The sequence below is a fragment of the Schistocerca serialis genome, chromosome 5 (assembly GCF_023864345.2).
Source record: "Schistocerca serialis cubense isolate TAMUIC-IGC-003099 chromosome 5, iqSchSeri2.2, whole genome shotgun sequence".
Lineage (NCBI taxonomy): Eukaryota > Metazoa > Arthropoda > Insecta > Orthoptera > Acrididae > Schistocerca > Schistocerca serialis.
Genome location: NC_064642.1, coordinates 271,600,362 through 271,623,431, shown reverse-complemented (window position 1 = coordinate 271,623,431; position 23,070 = coordinate 271,600,362). Strand labels below are relative to the sequence as shown.

The following is a 23,070-nucleotide window of genomic DNA, read 5'->3' as shown; positions in this document are numbered from 1 at the left end:
AGTAGAGACAGCTGATTTAGATTAATCTTATGAGCAAAATCGTTGCTGTTTTGAGGGAACTATAAGCATCCAGACTTTAACCAGTTATAGCACTCTTTCTATCACACTTCCCCTACTACTACTAAGTATATTACTTCATCTATAACTGCATGCTGGCAATACGGAAGAATACTGAGCGAAAACCAATGCTAGGTGGACATTTCTCATAAGTTTTTCCTTTCACGTGGTACGACTGTGTCTTAGAAAGAGAGGCGTAATCGATCTATGAGCCGCCATAGGTTAAAAACATGATCGAACGGCTATGTTACTGACACATGCGGTATTGGTTCTACAGGTGCTCACTAGTATCGCTAACGATATCCATGTTAAAATCTATACAAGCCTTATAAATTGAGGTATGGCATTATCTCCGGCTGAAGTGGTTTTTCCACACAAATACCTCGTCACTGAATATAGACCATGATCGCTGGAATGCGTATTAATACACCAACAGTGCTGTTAGACGTTGCCTACGGTTCTAGCTCGTTATAAAGTCGCTGTGTTTTTAACATCTGGCTGCTTGTAGGGGGATTATGCCTCTCTTTCTAAGACACAGTGGAACCACGCGCAAAGAAAAACTTATGAGAAATGTCCAGACCAAAACAAAGTACACTAACCTAACTTTCCTCTTCTGCATCTAGACAGTTTCTTTGTGCTGCGGTAAGCACTTGGGCTTTCCATCCAGAAGAACTATGGTTTGAGTACCAGAAATGTCACTGCCATTTTTATTTCCCGCCAATTCCAAGTGCCTCTGGTAGTATAATTGTGTTAGTAGGACGCTCTTGGGCTTTCTGGCCAGAGGGACCAGGGGTCGTGTCCCTGAAAGGGCACTGCCAGTTTTTATTTCGCGCCAATTCCCGGTTTGGCGGGGGGGAGGGGGGGGGGAAGGGAATCAGCACAGTCCTGAGACAACGTAATTCCCACCAAAATTCGAAATTCACACACCAATCGGGTGTGGGGAAGGGTGGAAAGGAGGGACAGGGGCTGGGCCCCACCTGTAGGCTGAGAAAAACACATGATGTTATCGTGGAATGGGGGAGGGCCTACTCGGGGACGGGGGCGATTAATTGATCAATTTAATTTAATTTAATTTGCGTATCAGTTTCATAGCAAAAGTGTCCTGTTGCCGCCAGGTCCCAACTACTGCTAAGGCATGACAATAGAAAATAAATTTCGGTTAAAATACGGTGTACTAGTCCCTTATTTTGTCCACGATATTTAACTATGAGGTGCTAGGAGCATCTTCGCAGATGCGGGTAAGCAGCAACTCTCTAGACAAAATGTAAGATTTGCAGACTTGTTGAACGACAGCTAAAGCCCGTTAGTCATTATTGACATTACCTGCGAAAGAATTCATCTACACATACTCATAGAAAACTGTAATATATGTTCTATGAATTTGACTTTAACGGGCAGCGTGCAATCGGAACATAGTCACTTGAATAAAATAAACGAATTTGAGAACAGTGCAAGTAGATGGGTTTGTCGCATGTTCATTTAGTACGTCCCCTAAATGAATTATTAGTGGCCCTGTAAAAGAGAACACTGGCTGCTTTGGAGCTCTGCAACATTGTATATTTGGTGGAAGGAGGTCAGCCGGCCTGAGTGGCCGTGCGGTTCTAGGCGCTACAGTCTGGAGCCGAGCGACCGCTACGGTCGCAGGTCCGAATCTTGCCTCGGGGATGGATGTGTGTGATGTCCTTAGGTTAGTTAGGTTTAATTAGCTCTAAGTTCTAGGCGACTGATACCTCAGAAGTTAAGTCGCATAGTGCTCAGAGCCATTTGAGTCCATTTGAAGGAGGTCATGTGACCCGCCACCGCTGACCTAGGTCATGGCAGTGAAGTGGTGTGTGTCTGCGTCATCATGCTGCATAGAATGAACATAATAAAATGGGTCGACGTGGAGACGTGACAGAATGGCAGTCTATCTCACCCTATTTCCGGGAAAACATTGAGAGGGGAAATGCATACAATGGGGATTGGGAATTAGGCACCTGGTAGAAGACCTCTCTCAAAGTGTCACATTAAGATGCCCGTCTTTGACGGGCCAGACATCGCGTAAACTTGAAAGTAGCTGACTGGAGGCGTATAGTAGGGCCTGTGGAGAAGTGGTTTTGCTTCTTTTGAAATAACGCAAGGTGCTGAGTCCACAGACGGCTCAATAAGATGTTCAATCCGCACTGTGTCCCTCTTACATCTGAGTGGCATCAATAAAAACCTTACCACGAATGTCATCAGACAGAGGAACGTGATGTAAACCACTTGATGCTTTTCTGCAGTTTCTTCGAAGCACAATAAAACAGTTTCCTCAAAATTTTGTGAAGTTAAAGGTTCTCCTTCCGCAAGTGCTACAGTTTTATTGCGTCATGAACATCTCAAATATGAGAAACGCCTTTTTCTTCTATACGACATAATAATGACTGTACATGACGTTTGGTGCGTTATCGGTGGTTGCATGTGTAATCTCACAGTTTCGTCTATAGTTGCTACGTCACGTTTCCTTATCTGTAAGTATTATACCTGTAGGGATTGGACAAAAATGTGGAAACAACTCGAGAAACGCATTATTGAACAGAAATGCAGATTCTAGACCAGCCTGCAGGTTCTGATGTTGCATTTGGTCACTAACAGCACCTATGCAAAGTCCTTAATACTCTACAGTTCTCAGTCGTAGTGAGAACAGTGCTCTGTGTAGTTGTGTGTGCATTGTGTCGGAACTAAATGAATTCTTACGTGGCCAAATTGTTGGTGCTCGTATGGTGGATGATTCTGCAACAAAATGGTTCAAATGGCTCTCAGCACTATGGGACTTAACATCTGAGGCCATCAGTGCCCTAGACTTAGAACTACTTAAACCTAACTAACCTAAGGACATCACACACATCCATGACCGAGGCAGGATTCGAACCTGCGGCCGTAGCAGCCACGTGGTTCTGGACTGAAGCACCTACAACCGCTCGTCCACAGCGGCCGGTTGATCCCGCAGCCAAACTAAGCGACGTGTTTGGTGATTCAAGACACTCCGTATCGATAGTTTATACCACATACAAGAAAAACGGGAAAACACCCGCTTAGTCACAATATGGATGACAGTGTGCAATGAGTGATCGCGACAGATGGCCATTGAAGAGGAGTGTTTAGAAACATAACCGGATGACAGCTACAAAAGTCACTGCAGAATTTAATATCGCAGTGCGAACTCTGTCAACACCAAAACAGCAGCAACAGATGAGTGATTCGAATGCCCGTAATAGGAAAACGTGCCGAAGCCACAAAAAAAAGACTACGGAGCAATTAAAGTAAGTAACATGGTCGGATTAGTCTTGTTGTACACTTTTCCAATTTCTGGCCGAGTTTATGTCCCAAGGGAGAAACACAGATGTACTTCGGTGAGGATTTGAGCAGCAATGCCGTGGTATTCCATAGGCAGCGTGATTACTCCGCAAAGGTCACATTACTATGAAGCTTTATAGGATCATTTTGGCCTGCGAGATCCATCCCTCGGTACAATATTTGTTCCACAATGGTGATGCTATCTTCTACGACGACGCGACCCTATTCAGACAGCGCAAAATATTCAGAACTAGTTCTGTGAGATATGAGATGAAATGTTGCATCCTTTCTGGCCACCACAGTCATCAGATCTGGATAGTGTAGAGCCATTGTGGTCTAATTTGGAGAGAAGGGTGAGTGATCGCTATCCAACTCCATCATCGTTACCTGCCCTTGCCGCTATTTTGCATTACGTGTGGTATAATATTGCCCTGAAAACCATGCAGGACATCTTTTTATCCATTCTGAGACAACTGGAAACTATTTTTAAGGCTAACGAGTCTCCCACACCGTATTAGACATGTTAATGTGTTTCTTGGGTTTACTCATATTCATCCACCGTAAAATAATGTTAAACCATTGCCCAAATCATTTATGTTGTGATTTTTCTGTACACCGTATGTGATTTCATAATTATAAGAGCTGTTTGCGATATGGTTCAATACACGCAAGCCAAAGGCCACTTCATAAAAGCAGTGCATCTCTAGCCTGGAGGTAGTGCTGTGATGTTTAGGGAGTGTTTTTCGTACAGTTATATGAGTCTCCGCTTTTAGGTGACCGTAAACATAAACCAAGACATTCATTTCAAGATTCCGGTGACCAAGAGTTGAACTTTCATGTAAACCTTAATTTGAGTACGATGTGGAAATTCCTATGTTCCAAGATAGCAACACTGTTGATAAATTACCCAATAGATTCGCATTCTGCGACTGTACTTTGACGTCAGCTGTTCGCGAACCCGGATTTCCCGCTTATAGCGAGCGGTCGCCTTAATCTCGTCGGCTACCGGAGCGCGCCTCCAAGACTGATCCAAACTCTTACCTAGTCATTGTGCTTCATTTTCCTCAGTCATGGCTGCCCTTATGCTTTCATAATTCCTGACTCTCTCACTGGGAGATAAATATTCGTAACTTTAGCCTGTCAGCGCACGGATACATATTGAGTGCGTGCATTTCTGGACACTTATTGTGAAGATACAGACACTATATATACACAGACTTTGTAACCGTCTAAAATGCTGATCAAGTTCCTTGCCTGGATGACACTCAGGTACCATTTCACATCTCGATAGGCCTGCGGAATCTCTCGATTTTAATCCCGTATAAAATGTCTGGGACTGTTTGGAACAGCGGGTGAAACAAACTAAACAACGTCTCACGTGTTAGGAGCTGCACGTACGGGATCTAATCACAACTGTCCTCAGCTTGATATGGTGTACATTAAGAAATTTCTGAACTTCTCGTCGAAATGCGGCTATTATTTTGTCCAACGCACGTAGTAGATTGCTCTGCATTGTGACTTCTGTTGAAGAGCAGAAAGTGTGGTGTGACTCACCGTCTCCCTGGTGTTGCGCAGCTGGACACCGGCCTTCCACCAGGAGAAGACGGGCGGCGGCCGCGTGCCCACCGCCTCGCAGTCCACCTCCACTGGGGCGTCTGCTGACAGAGGCCGGTTACGGCCGCGGATGCGCACCGACACCGGCCGAACTGCAAAACACACGCATTCAGATGTACCCCCACCGTTCTAGCAAGAAGGCATTTACGCTTACCATGAGCTCACCTTTTCTTTATCGCCACTGGTTGGAAGCCCTAACGTCTTCACCACTTCTCATTGTGGTACTATACAGGGTGTTTAACTAAAGTGTTACATATTTTTGCAGGACATGGTTGTTCAAAACTAGAAGAAAAGTTCCAGGAACCAAATACCTGCTGAGATGTGGGCCGCTTAACTTGTTACGGCATATTATTTGCAGACGAAGAAGAATTCACAAGAGATGGCATAATAAATCGTTACTACACGCATGTCTCGGGAGTTGCAAATGATTCAGCAATCTTGTAGATGAGACATCAGGATCAATGTATGAACAGGAATTGCCAGTGAACCACAGATAGAACCATACTAAAACGAATTTAACTCCGTCTGAAAGGCGTCGTAGGACCCGATGATACCGACCGATCACCGTGTCATTCTCCAGATAGGTGTCACTGGATACGGATACGGAGGGACACATAGTTAGCACACCGCTCTCCCTACAGTTTCAGTTTTCGTAACCGGAGCCGCTACTTTCCAGTCAAGTAGTTCCTCAACTGACCTCACAATGGCAGAGAGCAGCCCACTTACTAACAGGTCTCGGTCAACCATCCAAGTACTAGCCCAGCCCGACAGCGCTTAACTTACGTGATCTGACGCGAACACGTCTTACCACTGCGACAAGGCCTTTGGCATAGAACTATAAACTTTGCCAGGAAGAGTAACAGGCGTGTACCACCGAACTCTGCACCATGAATTACCAGCCTTATTTGAGAACGTTACCCTTGCCGGAAGATAACTACTTGCCACCGCACAGTTTTCTATGGATCGTGCGAAAGTGAGTCACAGCGACGTTTCATGAGCAATGGATTTGTCGAAGAAGACGAGTTGGATGGCCTCCCCACTCATCACCCCAAAATCTCTTTGAAATGTGGCTATGGCGACATTAAAATGCATTACTGTATTCCCAACCCATCGACGATGTGCTGACGTTACAGAAGCGAGTGTCCAATGCATAGGACGCGATTCGAATGGACCGAGTATTCTAGAAATAGTACGTGATCCACTGTGAAGAAGGGCTGAAGCCTTTGCCATGATATATGGTAATTATGTGAGCTCAAAACTAGGGGGGATAGGTCCGAAAAAATCTCACCAAATTTCATTTAAAGAGAGGTTTGAGGAAGGGGATGGGTGGAAATGAAAATCAGATTTTAATTCCGAGAATATACGTTATAATAATGGATCACTTTGTTTTTTATTAATCCCGAGCATAGAAATTATTGAAGTGCACACCAGTATTTGTGGATTCTCTGCACTTAACTGAATACTTTCCACATTTGCATGCCGGGGATTCTCCAATTAGAAACAAGTGCTGCACAAGTGTTCGATTTAATTCTGATAATTCCCTGCCGCCATCGGTTGAAATCAGTGCGTGTCAGTCAGCTGTGATATTCTGCAAAGCATAGAACACCAATGTTACTGTGTTAAACACGAACTTTCCTCGAAACTTTTACAATGAACATGTTAAATGGCCTGCCGTCAAGTTGAAACACACGTTCGTATAAGAAGACAATCGTTGTAGGATTAAGCTAAGCTGAAGTTCACTTATAAGAGTTCTCTCAGATACCACATAAATCAAGAGACTGAAAAGCACGTAATCATAGCGTTCGAAGGAAGATAGAAAGACCTTTGTCGTCCATCTGAAAAATAAGTGAAGGTTTTTGAGTATCCGTCGATAGGGTTAATACTATTTTCGAGGAGCCTTTTTTTTCGTCTGCCTCTCTGTTTGTCGACACAGATACTATTTGTGGTTGACATGATTAAAATAAAATGTTTTTCATCCCACATTATAAGTAAAGTGTAATGCAGTTTCTAAATCTATGTACTACACTTCTGGGTAAAACAGAGGTGAAAATGATAACTACGTTTAAGGTGCACTATAACGAGTTTAATTAAATTGCTTATCTTGAAACCTGTCAAATAACAGTGAATATACACAGGATGTCCATTATTATAAAGGATAACGTTATGTTTCATAAAAATAATTCCGAGTAACCTGAAAGGTATTTTTAGTGGTATGAAACTGAAACATGAACGTATCAAATAAATCTGTTTAACAATTACAGGGTAAATTTAACGTAAGGTGAAGGGGGCCTCCCACATCGCACAAAGGGATAGAGAGGAAGGGGAGGGGGGGGGGGGTCGGGTAATTCGTAATTAATGGGTCTCCAAACTACGAGCAGCATTGTTTAAATAGTGTCTGCTTCTAAGTAAAATGCAGACGGTAATGAGAACACAGATTGGTCCATACATGAACAGGTATTGCTTTCCGGACACCCCACTGTAGGAAGTTTTCTTCTATGTCTGACGAGTAGTGCCCCTTCCAGATGGCGATTGTCGTCAGATGGGACTGTTAGCCTCCACGACTTTTTTTTTGTCTTTACTAGAGAGGACAAGGATTTTGTGAGTATGTGAATCACGTGTGATAATAACAGGGCACTTCAATTGATCAAACTAAATATTATGATCACAACCCACTCTAGACTGAATGCCGCATGTTGGTATGTGACGCTTTAAGGAGAGTAGGTCTGCAAAAGGGGACAGAGACCAAAGGGGGATCATTCTAGCGACGGTGCGAATCGCAAGGGGGAAAATCCACTAACGTGAGCGACTTTGACGAAGGGAAGGCTCTTATGGCTCGGCACCAGGGAACGAGCATCTCTAAGACAGTGAAGCTGGTCCGTGTGCTACTGTCATGAACATCTGTGGAATGTGATTGGAGTAGTAGGCGACAAGCTATTGGATCGTCATGCCACGTGATAGAAAGTGGAGGTCCAAGGCTTGCCCGCTATGTGAAGTAGGTTAAGCGGTGACCTGTGGAAGATCTGATGACAGTGTACAATGCTGGATCAAGTGAAAGAGTTTCGGAGCACATCGTTCAGCTCAAATGTTGAACATGGGCTTCCGCAGCAAACGACCCTTACGAGTTGCCTAATGACCCAATACTTTGTCGCTTACGACTGCAACAGGCACGGTACCATCGAGATTGGACCCGGATCAATGAAAAATGGTTGTGATGCTCAGCCACAACATTATCAGGTAAGACTGCAGCAGCATCAGGATCATCGAAATTGGGCTGTGGTGCAGTGAAAACACGTCGCCTGGTCGAGAGAATCAAATTTCTTAATCACTGGGCTTGTGGTCGTGTCCGAATACGTTGTCATCCAGGAAAATGACTGCTCAACGTAAGTACAGCACCACAGACACAGGTCTACTGGAACAGTATTATGCCACGGTTGATTTTCACTTGGATTTCCATGGGATCTGTAGTAATAATCGAAGAAAATATTTCTTTTTGTGGTATTAAGGTTGATACGTACAGGCGTCATCAAAGTGAGTCGGTCACTGAATTAAAACCACTTTACACAAACAAACAAAAATGGTTCAAATGGCTCTGAGCACTATGGGACTTAACATCTGAGGGCATCAGTCCCCTTGAACTTGTTGTTGTTGTTCTCTTCAGTTCTGAGACTGGTTTGATGCAGCTCTCCATGCTACTCTCTCCTGTTCAAGCTTCTTCATCTCCCAGTACTTACTGCAACCTACATCCTTCTGAATCTGCTTAGTGTATTCATCTCTTGGTCTCTCTGTGCAATTTTTACCCTCCACGCTGCCCTCCAATGCTAAATTTGTGATCCCTTGATGCCTCAGAACATGTCCTACCAACCGGTCCCTTCTTCTTGTCAAGTTGTGCCACAAACTCCTCTTCTCCCCAATTCTATTTAATACCTCCTCATTAGTTATGTGATCTACCCATCTAATTTTCAGCATTCTTCTGTAGCACCACATTTCGAAAGCTTCTATTCTCTTCTTGTCCAAACTATTTATCGTACATGTTTCACTTCCATACGTGGCTGTACTCCATACAAATACTTTCAGAAACGACTTCCTGACACTTAAATCTATACTCGATGTTAACAAATTTCTCTTCTTCAGAAACGCTTTCCTTGCCATTGTCAGTCTACATTTTATATCCTCTCTACTTCGACCATCATCAGTTATTTTGCTCCCCAAATAGCAAAACTCCTTTACTACTTTAAGTGTCTCATCTCCTAATCTAATTCCCTCAGCATCACCCGACTTAATTCGACTACATTCCATTATCCTCGTTTTGCTTTTGTTGATATTCATCTCATATCCTCCTTTCAAGATACTGTCCATTCCGTTCAACAGCTCTTCCAAGTCATTTGCTGTCTCTGACAGAATTACAATGTCATCGGCGAACCTCAACGATTTTATTTCTTCTCCATGGACTTTAATACCTACTCCGAATTTTTCTTTTGTTTCTTTTACTGTTTGCTCAATATACAGATTGAATAATATCGGGGACAGGCTACAACCACGTCTCACTCCCTTCCCAACCGCTGCTTCCCTTTCGTACCCCTCGAATCTTATAACTGCCATCTGGTTTCTGTTCAAACTGTAAACAGCTTTTCGCTCCCTGTATTTTACCCGTGCCACCTTTAGAATTTTAAAGAGAGTATTCCAGTCAACATTGTCAAAAGCTTTCTCCAAGTCTACAAATGCCAGAAATGTAGGTTTGCCTTTCCTTAATCTAGCTTCTAAGATGTGTCGTAGGGTCAGTATTGCCTCACGTGTTCCAACATTTATGCTGAATGAAACTGATCTTCGCCGAGGCCAGCTCCTACCAGTTTTTCCATTCGTCTGTAAGGAATTCGCGTTATTATTTTGCAGCTGTGACTTATTAAACTGATAGTTCTGTAACTTTCACATCTGTCAACACCTGCTTTCTTTGGGATTGGAATTATTATATTCTTTTTGAAGTCTGAGGGAATTTCGCCTGTTTCATACATCTTGCTCACCAGAAGGTAGAGTTTTGTCAGGACTGGCTCTCCCAAGGCTGTCAGTAGTTCTAATGGAATGTTGTCTACTAACTGGTCCTTGTTTCGACTCAGGTCTTTCAGTGCTCTGTCAAACTCTTCACGCAGTATCGTATCTCCCATTTCATCTTCATCTACATCCTCTTCCATTTCCATAATATTGTCCTCAAGTACATCGCCCTTGTATAGACCCTCTATATACTCCTTCCACCTTTCTGCTTTCCCTTCTTTGCTTAGTACTGGGTTTCCATCTGAGCTCTTGATATTCATGCAAGTGGCTCTCTTTTCTCCAAAGGTCCCTTTAATTTTCCTGTACTCCTAATGAGATAAGCCTCTACATCCTTACATTTGTCCTCTAGCCATGCCTGCTTCGCCATTTTACACTTCCTGTCGATCTCATTCTTGAGACGTTTGTATTCATTTTTGTCTGTTTCATTTACTGCGTTTTTTTATATTTTCTTCTTTCATCAATTAAATTCAATATTTCATCTGTTACCCAAGGATTTCGACTAGCCCTCGTCTTTTTACCTACTTGATCCTCTGCTGCTTTCACTACTTCACCCCTCAGAACTACCCATTCTTCTTCTACTGTATTTCTTTCCCCCATTCCTGTCAATTGTTCCCTTATGCTCTCCCTGAAACTCTGTATAACCTAGGGTTTAGTCAGTTTATCCAGGTCCCAGCTCCTTATATTCCCACCTTTTTGCAGTTTCTTCAGTTTTAATCTACAGTTCATAACCAATAGATTGTCCTCTTCGGTAAAATATTCCGGAGGTAAAGTAGTCCCCCATTCGGATCTCCGGGCGGGGACTACTCAAGAGGATGTCGTTATCAGGAGAAAGAAAACTGGCGTTCTACGGATCGGAGCGTGGAGTATCAGATCCCTTAATCGGGCAGGTAGGTTAGAAAATTTAAAAAGGGAAATGGACAGGTTAAAGTTAGATATTGTGGGAATTAGTGAAGTTCGGTGGCAGGAGGAACAAGACTTCTGGTCAGGTGACTACACGGTTATAAACACAGAGTCAAATAGGGGTAATGCAGGAGTAGGTTTAGTAACGAATAGGAAAATAGGAATTCGGGTAAGCTACTACAAACAGCATAGTGAACGCATTATTGTGGCCAAGATAGATACGAAGCCCACACCTACTACAGTAGTACAAGTTTATATGCCAACTAGCTCTGCAGATGACGAAGAAATTGAAGAAATTTATGATGAAATAAAAGAAATTATTCAGATAGTGAAGGGAGACGAAAATTTAATAGTCATGGGTGACTGGAATTCGAGTGTAGGAAAAGGGAGAGAAGGAAACGTTGTAGGTGAAAATGGATTGGGGCTATGAAATGAAAGAGGAAGCCGCCTGATAGAATTTTGCACAGAGCACAACTTAATCATAGCTAACACTTGGTTTAAGAATCATGATAGAAGGTTGTATACATGGAAGAACCCTGGAGATACTAAAAGGTATCAGATAGTTTATATAATGGTAAGACAGAGATTTAGGAACCAGGTTTTAAATTGTAAGACATTTCCAGGGGCAGATGTGGACTCTGACCACAATCTATTGGTTATGACCTGTAGATTAAAACTGAAGAAACTGCAAAAAGGTGGGAATTTAAGGAGATGGGACCTGGATAAACTGAAAGAACCAGAGGTTGTACAGAGTTTCAGGGAGAGCATAAGGGAACAATTGAAAGGAACGGGGGAAAGAAATACAGTAGAAGAAGAATGGGTAGCTCTGAGGGATGAAGTAGTGAAGGCAGCAGACGATCAAGTAGGTAAAAAGACGAGGGTTAGTAGAAATCCTTGGGTAACAGAAGAAATGTTTAATTTAATTGATGAAAGGAGAAAATATAAAAATGCAGTAACTGAAGCAGGCAAAAAGGAATACAAACGTCTCAAAAATGATATCGACAGGAAGTGGAAAATGGCTAAGCAGGGATGGCTAGAGGACAAATGTAAGGATGTAGAGGCTTATCTCACTAAGGGTAAGATAGATACTGCCTACAGGAAAATTAAAGAGACCTTTGGAGATAAGAGAACCACATGTATGAACATCAAGAGCTCAGATGGAAACCCATTTCTAAGCAAAGAAGCAAAAGCAGAAAGATGGAAGGAGTATATAGAGGGTCTATACAAGGGCGATGCACTTGAGGACAATATTATGGAAATGGAAGAGGATGTAGATGAAAATGAAATGGGAGATACGATACTGCGTGAAGAGTCTGACAGAGCACTGAAGGACCTGAGTCGAAACAAGGCCCCCGGAGTAGACAACATTCCATTGGAACTACTGACGGCCTTGGGAGAGCCAGTCCTGACAAAACTCTACCATCTGGTGAGCAAGACGTATGAAACAGGCGAAATACCCTCAGACTTCAAGAAGAATATAATAATTCCAATCCCAAAGAAAGCAGATGTTGACAGATGTGAAAATTACCGAACAATCAGTTTAATAAGCCACAGCTGCAAAGTACTAACACGAATTCTTTACAGACAAAAGGAAAAACTAGTAGAAGCTGACCTCGGGGAAGATCGGTTTGGATTCCGTAGAAATACTGACCTTAGGACTTATCTTAGAAGAAAGATTAAGGAAAGGCAAACCTACGTTTCTAGCATTTGTAGACTTAGAGAAAGCTTTTGACAATGTTGAGTGGAATACTCTCTTTCAAATTCTAAGGGTGGCAGGGGTAAAATACAGGGAGCGAAAGGCTATTTACGACTTGTACAGAAACCAGATGGCAGTTATAAGAGTTGAGGGACATGAAAGGGAAGCAGTGGTTGGGAAGGGAGTAAGACAGGGTTGTAGCCTCTCCCCGATGTTATTCAATCTCTTTATTGAGCAAGCAGTAAAGGAAACAAAAGAAAAATTTGGAGTAGGTATTAAAATCCATGGAGAAGAAATAAAAACTTTGAGGTTCGCCGATGACATTGTAATTCTGTCAGAGACAGCAAAGGACTTAGAAGAGCAGTTGAACGGAATGGATGGTGTCTTAAAGGGAGGATATAAGATGAACATCAACAAAAGCAAAACGAGGATAATGGAATGTAGTCGAGTTAAGTCGGGTGATGCTGAGGGTATTAGATTAGGAAATGAGACACTTAAAGTAGTAAAGGAGTTTTGCTATTTGGGGAGCAAAATAACTGATGATGGACGAAGTAGAGAGGATATAAAATGTAGACTGGCAATGGCAAGGAAAGCGTTTCTGAAGAAGAGAAATTTGTTAACATCGAGTATAGATTTAAGCGTCAGGAAGTTATTTCTGAAAGTATTTGTATGGTGTGTAGCCATGTATGGAAGTGAAACATGGACGGTAAATAGTTTGGACAAGAAGAGAATAGAAGCTTTTGAAATGTGGTGCGTCAGAAGAATGCTGAAGATTAGATGGGTAGATCACATAACTAATGAGGAAGTATTGAATAGGATTGGGAAGAAGAGAAGTTTGTGGCACTACTTGACCAGAAGAAGGGATCGGTTGGTAGGACATGTTCTGAGGCATCAAGGGATCACCAATTTAGTATTGGAGGGCAGCGTGGAGGGTAAAAATCATAGGGGGAGACCAAGAGATGAATACACTAAGCAGATTCAGAAGGATGTAGGTTGCAGTAGGTACTGGGAGATGAAGAAGCTTACACAGGATAGAGTAGCATGGAGAGCTGCATCAAACCAGTCTCAGGACTGAAGACCACAACAACAACAACAATCTATCTGATACCTTCTAGTATCTCCAGGATTCTTGCATGTATACAACCTTCTTTTATTATTCTTGAACCAAGTGTTAGCTATCCCTAGAACTTAGAACTACTTAAACCTAACTAACCTAAGGACATCACACACATCCACGCCCGAGGCAGGATTCGAACCTGCGAACGTAGCGGTCGCGCGGTTCCAGACTGAACCACCTAGAACCTCTCGGCCACGACAGCCGGCTTTACACAAACACATACGGTCGGTTAAATGATCGCAGATCAGGGCTATAACACAGTCAGAACAGGAACGTCGGTCATAAACAGTGCAGGATCAATGCGCAAATTCAGCAAATCGACTGTGCGCTCAAAACTCAGAACAAGAATTCCTCCGTGAACGCGGTCGAGCTGGAAACCCTTTTCCTCGGTTTAGCAGTTAATATTTACACGGCTTCCTTAGTCACTGATTCCTGACACGTTGGGATTAACTCTCGTACATTGTGGTAACATTTACATAGGACAAACAATACGCACGGTATAACAGCGCGCACCGAACGCCGGCGACTCATACGCCTTCTACTGCCCAACAAATCTGCTTTGACTGAGCATTACATTTCTGCAGGTCATTCCATAGATTACGGGAATGTCGTTATACTGGCAACATCCTCGTAATACAGGAACTGAGTGGTCAAGGAAGCCGTCGAAATAAGATCCAACTCAACAATTCATGGAAATTGCTCAGTTCACTTCCGAGTTCCGAAAACAGGTGTGTTCTGAGGCTTCTCTGTTTGTATTACAACATATGCTGCTATATCCTAGCCGCACCCAGTTTTCAGCAGCGAGAACTACAATGTCCGAAGGGCAAAAACCAGTCGCGGCCAGAACACAAGCGAGGACGTCAACCACGCACCTAACCAAGAGATCAAACAAGGAGAGATTCCCATTAACACGTACTACTCAACCACGATATTATTGTCCTTGGCCGTTATCAGAAACACGTGGTGACGTTACAGTAAACAAGAACAGTGCTGACTCAGAGAAATGCATCGTATTGTCGATGCCTTCAGGTCGGTTGTTCATATACTATCAATCCTGATAACGCGCTGACACGCGAGAAGACGACGAAGTACTCTTACGCCCAGTACTAAAGTGCTGTGATTGACTAACACGCGTCTAAGCGACCGAATATCCGAACCAGAAGCTCTCTCCAGTACGCACGGCATGAGGACCCACAGTCGGCGGGCGTCGTAACCTGTTCGCTGGCTGCCAACGTCGTTGCTTCCGCGTCCTCCGTTGCTGTGGCATTATTTGCAGGCGCAGATAACAAACATACTATCAATTTGAAGGATTTTCTGATTTCGCTTAGATTGATAGGGTTTTATGTGTGACTGACATTATTGTACTGACGTCTTATCTATGATGCGCGTGCGTTTACTCCACAGTACATCATTGTGGGAAGTGGTTTTTAATTCAGTCACCGACTTAGCTGGGAGACGGCTATCCGGTTATGAGCCCGAACAACAGAAGAAGAAATCTTCCTGTCCCTGATACGTGCCAGAAAGATGAGGGAATGTTTGTAAGAATTTGAAGCCATTTTGACTATTTTGCGACCGTGACCGTCTCAAGAAATATGTAAAGGTTTTTTTTATTTTTTTTAACTACCGCTACCAGCCACAAACTTCGTCAACTATCGTATTACTTACTTATTTACCGACATGTTCCGAGGTAATACCTCATCATCAGGCTAAATGGCATTACAAAAGCAACTTTACAATAATTCCATACTGATGTTACATAGTCTTTTCGTAAATGCTGTGATCATCCAGTGGAAGAAGAGAAAACTTAGTAAGAGATGATGTCACTTTGGAGGCTGGACTGATGTTTGCACGAAAATGTTTTGTAGCGGTCACTCACTTTTTTCTTTTGGCGAGGCAGCCTCGTTGTGGGTCGCTGGGGTGCCTCCATTTCTGTGGCTCTCCTGGTCACTGTTCACGAATTGTCACTGACATAGCAGTAACTTGGAAAACGATCACAGACAGTTCTGTAGTGCAGTGGACAAGATGGCGGACGAAATACAGCTGGTTTGGATTTGACTATCGATTTGTCGATCTATGTGGTGTCAGACGTTTACATGTCTTCTGCACGTCTTGTTATCATATTACAGATGTAGGTTGACGAAATACATTACAAATTGAGCACCTATTACAATATTATTGAACACATCATGAAGTAAACTAATTTACTTTACATATTTCTAAACTATTGCTGGGGCTAGAGTGAAATGAGTGTCATGTTATGTATTTTCTTGTTCTAGGAGTACTGTAGTGAAAGTGGAAAAGAAATGTGAATTTTTTAAGTTTGTCATTTCATTCAGGATCTCGTTATTCCCCATGTGGCCATGGATGAATATTTCCATTTCTTCCAAGATGTCCATTTTCCAGCTCTTTTCTAAGTTATGTAGTACTTTGAGATCGTTGTCTATTGTGACACTGTGTCCTGTTTCATTTATATGTTTCGCTATAGCTGATTTATACGGTTCGCCAAGTCTGAGACAGTCAATGTGTTCTTTAAAGCGGGCTTTAAAATTTCTTCCCGTTTGGCCAATGTAATATTTGTTGTAATGACTGCATGTAATTTTATAAATTCCTGCTTTGTTGAGTTTCTCTGTAGGATGTGAGATGTCATGTATCAGTTTCCTTTTTAAGTTGATGTTGGTGGCAAAGGTGATCCTGATGTCTGTTTTTTTAAACAGCTTGGCTATTTTGTCTGATATGACACCTGAATATGGTAATGTTATGTACTTGGGTTTTTCGATGTTGTGAGAGGAAGCTGTGTCACATAGTTTGTTGTAGATGTCGTTTCACTTCAACTTATTCTTAAGACTGTTGCATAAAAATACTTTCCTTCAGTTAAATGAAGTTCGAGTTGAAACACACTGCATTGTCATACAGCCCTAACAGGCAACACTGCGTGTTAAAGGCATGTGGCAAAGTTGACTATAATCCCCTTCAGATAACGCATTACACGATAATCTGTGCTACAAGTACAGGACGAGAAATATTGAACTTTATGAAGAAAGAAAAGGCCAGATCCAAAATGCAGTCCCCAAAGTGCTCCTCTAGGACATCAAACATTCTCGTGCTTCGATAGGTTCGAGGTCAGTCTTGCATGAACCACATCTTGTCGAAATCAGTGTCACTTTGAATAATGGAGATGAAATCATCTTCCAAAACCTTCACGTACCGTTCGGTAGTCACCGTGCCACACCGATTCTTCTGTAACTGGTCATCGCAGACCACACTGTCATCCGCTGAGGGCGATAGACTTCTCGATCTCGAAATTCAGATTCTCAGACTCCCCAATGCGCCAATTTTGCTCATTCTCGAGACTATCCAAATGAAAGTGGACTTCGTCTCAGAAGTTATGACGATTTTTTTCATGTAGTTCAATAGTTGTCACCCTGTTCATTGTCACAACGTAAGAGAGTACCGTGGTGCCAGTACTACGAGGTAGTGGAATTTTCTCTGCAAATCACACTTACCCATTAGATAGAACTGAATCGTGCAGGAGCCACGTGTAGTCAGGTAACAATGTGGTTTCCGCTGTGTACAGTTCTAGGCCACGAGAGCAGTTCACGTATAGGCTGCAGGAACTGGGTGCCAACGAAATGACCTCTCCCAAACACGCCGGGTGCTACACGTCGCTCCGTTCTCGCCTGTGTTATCGGTCGAACAAGTGGCGGACGGGTCGGAGCACGAGTGCACCGTATCTCAATTAAGCGATCGCTGTCGCTCGAGGGCTGTGCGACGGCCGGGACCACCGAACCCCATAAGCAGTTAGCGGCATGAACAACGAGCGCGCAGGGGGTTAGCGGGCCTGGAGCAGATGCGTGCAGTAATTGTGAAGAGCGGTAACAGTCGCGCGCGGCCGGCCCGCGGATAACGCTGAGCTACGCTAATATTCGTAATGCGGCTCGATTAGAGCGGCGAGTCTCTTCTGGCGAAACGGCTGCCGTCTGCGGTGTGGCCCTGCCGCGTTGCGCGAAACAGGGATCGCGGAACTGAACTCCAGGTGTGCTGCTTCGCCCCTGATAATCCTGCTCCCCTCTAAACGTTGATCGCGAAGTTAATGCAGACCTCAGTCCAGTTGGTAACGGTATTCTGTGTCTCATGTGAAACTTGTCGATTGATTTAGGAACGGGCACTCTGTAACCAACACGGATTGGATTCGGTTCTGGCTGACCTGCGTAATTCGTTAGCAACCTCATAGCGCGTTAAGCTGTACGAGTAGAACAGGGCAGCAGGTAAGCATCCAGGCTTGGACCCAGTTTGAAGGAGGGGTCAGAATCCCCGTAGAATGCTTTGAGTTTATATTTTTACCAGTGAGTACCCGAGATTTCCTGGTATGTATTTATTGCCCTCTTCCTTTAGTTCATCTTCTGCTTCTCCCTCTCTCTGCTCATCACACCCCTCACCCCACTTTGTCCATCTCCTCCTTCGCCCCTTTTTTTGTCAGTCTGCTCCTTCCTCCCCTGTCCAGCAATTCCTTCCACCTCTGTCTGTGTCCTCCTCCTACCTATAATTCCATTTCTTCCTCCCCTTCTCTTTGCCTGTCTTCTCTTCCTCCTTCCCTCTGTCCATTACCTCCGGCCCCCTCTGACCATATCTCCTCTCCTCCCTCTATCCATCCAATTCTCTTCCCTTCTCTGTACATTTCCTACTCACCTGCGTTTCCAGAATGAGATTTTCACTCTGCAGCGGAGTGTGCGCTGATATGAAACTTGCTGGCAGATTAAAACTGTGTGCCTGACCGAGACTCGAACTCGGAACCTTTGCCTTTCGCGGGCAAGTGCTCTACCAACTGAGCTACCCAAGCACGACTCACGCCCCGTCCTCACAGATTTACTTCTGCAAGTACCTCGTCTCCAACCTCCGAAACTTATCAGAAGCTCTCCTGCAGGAGATACCGACGTCGTCGTCGCACAACACTTTACAAAAATATAGAAAACATCGAACTAACAACAACAACAGGCGACAAGAAAAATCGCATTCCAGTGAAGAGTGTTGCAGCAAACGCGCTCGTTGATGGACCATCTGGTTTCTTGGATGTAGTCTTAATTTTAGTTTGGACATAAACGTTAACTTCTCTCATGGGAATGGATGGTTGACAGTTGCTATAGTAAGAGGTGGTAGCGGAGTTCCAAGTGTACCTGGACTAGAAAGTTTTAATGAATGTAAAGCTTGGAAGGTAGGAGACGAGATACTGGCAGAAGTAAAGCTGTGAGGACGGGGCGTGAGTCGTGCTTGGGTAGCTCAGTTGGTAGAGCACTAGCCCGCGAAAGGCAAAGGTCCCGAGTTCGAGTATCGGTCCGGCACACAGTTTTAATCTCCCAGCAAGTTCCACCTGCGTTTGTTTATCTCCTCCTCCCCCTCTTTCTGCCTATCTCTTTCTCTCCCTGTCTCTGTCCATTTTCTCCCTTTCTCTCTCCGTCTCCTCCCCTCCCCTCTCTCTGTCCATTTCCCCCACCCCTCCCTCTGTCCTCCTCCTCTCCATCTATGTCCCTCCCCTCCTTCATCCTCACTGTCACTTCATTTCCTCGTCACACTTTTCTATCCACGTTGACACGCTCATCCGAATAGGAGACTGGTCGTTCTTACGCCAATGTATTTCTCTCCAGAGTTTAACTAACATGTGTAGAAATTCAGTTGAAATCGTTCCAGGGACTTTGATGAGCTTTTAACCCGCAGCTTTGCCCACGTATACATATGTGCACTTATACTTAACGTATATCACACGTATTAGCACACACATTTAACCTGCATCTCAAGTGAATTTTGCCCTGCAGTTTCATTTTGACACAGCTCAGGGTTTATAACGTCGCACCTCTTAAACTACGTGCTGTAAACAAACCACCCTCTCACAGATGCTGTTTTGCGACGTGTATGCAATGTCACACTGATGCAAACAATCATCGTCTCCGAATTGTTCCTGTACAGTACACAGTACACAATCTTGTGAAATGTGTTCATATCCTTGTGCATTTAGGAATTGTACTGAGCATAATACAGGGAGCGGACTATAAACGCTAAAGACACCCACATGCCGTAACACCACCTATTCCGTACTCCACTATTAGTACCATACATGATGGCCCGTAACGTTACGAAGAAACCTTATATCGGATTGCCACATGGTCTAGCGTAGTTCGTCACGCCAAATCAGTCGTTTCCAGTCATCCATGGTTCAGTGGTGTCGCTCTTTATACTGCCTCAGGAGATGCTTAGCACTGACTACAGCAATGCGTGGTATTTTAACTATTTTAACGCCTTACGCACAGACAATGAACTAGCAGGAATGCTATCACTTTGTAACTCATGAGTGTTTCCTTCCCTCGATTTTTTATAACTGCTCTCTGCAATGGCGATCATTCGTATCCTCCATTACATTTAATCCGTCTGGTCTTGATTTAGCTGTGTTTGTTCCTTCGCTTTTCCGGTTCACAGTCACATCACCACCAGTCGATTTGAGTACACGCAGAAGGTCTCTAATGGGTATGCGTTCCTAGTGACGTCCAATTACTTGCCCATGTTTGAAGTCACTAAATTTTACTGTTACTGCTGCTCTGTTGACAACAAAATACACCCCGCCTCCTCTTATGTTGGTGAGTCCGATCGTAGTTGTTAGCTCCTCATTTCATAGATGTTTTCAGATACTTTTGATCAGGCACTGTACCTGGGGTAAGCTAAAGGCTTTCACCCAGAGTCAGCACCTGTCCACAAACGAACTTTGACAACGGAGAGACTAACCGATTGGAGTTCCTGACAGTATATTAGCTATTTGTGAGTCCTATGAAGAGGCCGTGGCAACCTTACACAGTCATTCTGGGAACCTTACACAAATAAAAGAAGAAAGGTGTTCCACACCCAGGGGGATTCCCTCTTCTATAGGTCTATGGAATGAATAATTAATCTAATCTAATCCAATCTCTAGGCAACAACCCACTTAGCGTAATGTCTGGGTCAGACACGTCGACTTAATGTTGTCCCACATCAGCTCGGCCTCAGTTGTTTACGATCTATCACAGGAGCTACTTGTACTTGGACGCTGTAGAAAAAACTGTCGGAATTTTACAGCACTTAGGACGAATATCTGCACTGCCAAGAAAACACGATCTTCGAATCTCGTGGAAGCCAGCCTTTTTATTATGACTGCTGTTTGGTATCTACGGAAATCGTAGGCATAGTGAATGGCTGAGCCATATGGACTTCCTTGATGTGCAGATTGTACGAGAACCTATTTCGAGTTATCCACTATCACGTGGGGTTTTTATATTGTGTGTATTAGGCATAATTAACCTCCCCTGTTTCTAAGATTAGCCGAGTGGTCTAAGGCGCTGCAGTCATAGACTGTGCGGCTGGTCCCCGCGGAGGTTCGAGTCCCCCCTCGGGCATGGGTGTGTGTGTTTGTCCTTAGCATAATTTAGGTTAAGTAGTGTGTAAGCTTAGGCACTGATGAACTTAGCAGTTAAGTCCCATAAGATTTCACACACATTTGAACATTTGTTGCTAAGAGGCGTTTATCGGTAGTTACAATCGCTTAGTTCTTTCTATGCCTTTATTTTTTTGTAAATAAATTGTCTTTTCTGGTTGAAATGGTATCTTTTCGAATGGAACCTGACACGCAACCAATACCAACTCTTCGGTAGTTGCAGCATTTCATTTAGCCTGCTCATAATTGATAATCATCAGTTTCGAAAATGGTTGAGGAATGTTTTATTAATGTTTTATTTCCACCTTTTTTATCAGGAGACACATGAAACAAAAAACATATTGAACCGGACGCACACTGAGGTGTAAATAGTAATCTGAGTGAAATGGCGATGACAGGGAAAGCTTTTTTCTTTATTTTTCTTAGTCGTTTGAAGCAGCGCGACACGAATTTGTCACCTGTGCAAACCTTTCCATCTCAGCGTAGCATCTGCAAACTACGTCCTCAATTATCTGCTGGAATATATTCTGATGTCTTCCCCTACATTTTTACCCCGTACATTTTCCTGTTGTAAAATGGACGTTATTCCCTGATATCTTGACACATGTCATACCACTGCGTGCTTTTTTTCTTGTCATTCTTTTCTATATATTGCCTCGCGCTTCTATTCTGCAGAGAACGTCCTCCTCATCTTACCAGTCCACCCAATTTTCAACACTCATCTGTAGCACCGCATCTCAGATGCTAAGTTTCTCGGTGTTCTCATTTCAGCTACTTCTCACAATTTTCGTCTTTCCTCAATTTACTCTCAATCCATATTCTACACTCCTGCAATTTTTCATCTTTTTCACTGGGATAGCAATGCCGTCAGCCAATCTTACCACTGATGTGCTTTCACCTTGTATTTTAACCTTCCTTACATTTCCGTCATTGCTTCTTCGATGTAAGAAGTGAACAATAGGGGCGAAAGATTGCACCGCTGTCTTACATCCTACTTAACCCGAGAAAATAGTTCTTGATGTCCCACTCTCATCGTTCCTTATTTACTCTTGTACGCATTGTATAATCCTAGTGTTTCCCTATAGCTTACTGTTATTTTCTCATATTTTCGAACGTCTTGCACCATTTTACACTCGAACTTTTTTCCAGGTAAATTTTCGACAAATGCTACGAAACCCTTCCATTATCAACCGCAACGTCAGAATTGTCTGTCAGGTGCCTTTACCTTTCTTAATGCCAAACTGATCGTCATCTAAAAGATAGGCAAGTTTATTTTTCGTTCTTCTCTATATTATTCTTGTCGGCACGTTGGATGCAAGAGTTTTTAAACTGATTGTGCAGTAATTCTCGCACTTGTCAATTCTTGGAATCATCGCAATTTTGTGGATAATCTTTTTTCTGGGAATCTGATCGTTCGAAGCCGCTGTCAGACATTATACAAACGAACGTAAATAGTCGATTTGTTGTCAGTTCCACACTTCTTTGTAGATTTTTTTATGCATGTACTAGCTGAGAAACCGGAGCTTCCCTGGTACTTATTTATTCTAACCTTTTAATAGTTCATCTTCGCCGGCCGGAGTGGCCGTGCGGTTCTAGGCGCTACAGTCTGGAGCCGAGCAACCGCTACGGTCGCAGGTTCGAATCCTGCCTCGGGCATGGATGTGTGTGATGTCCTTAGGTTAGTTAGGTTTAAGTAGTTCTAAGTTATAGGCGACTAATTACCTCAGAAGTGAAGTCGCATAGTGCTCAGAGCCATTTGAACCTGTTCATCTTCTTCCTCCTCTCTCTATCTCCTCCTTTCCCTCTCTCTCTGTACGTGTCCCCCAACTCCTTCCCCTCTTCCTCCTGCCCCCTCTCTGTCCATCCTCCCTGTCT

At 43.5% G+C, this 23,070-nt stretch overlaps 1 protein-coding gene across 1 annotated transcript in view; it reads right to left on the bottom strand.

Annotated features, from left to right (window-relative positions):
- Nucleotides 1-23,070, bottom strand: part of LOC126481897 (nephrin-like) — a gene marked incomplete at its 3' end in the record, with an annotated part of 714,415 nt that overhangs the window by 88,087 nt on the left and 603,258 nt on the right. The window contains exon 6 of the mRNA XM_050105855.1: nt 4,927-5,078. Within this exon, the coding sequence (XP_049961812.1) occupies nt 4,927-5,078 (152 nt within the window). The remainder of the gene's footprint in view (nt 1-4,926; nt 5,079-23,070) is intronic.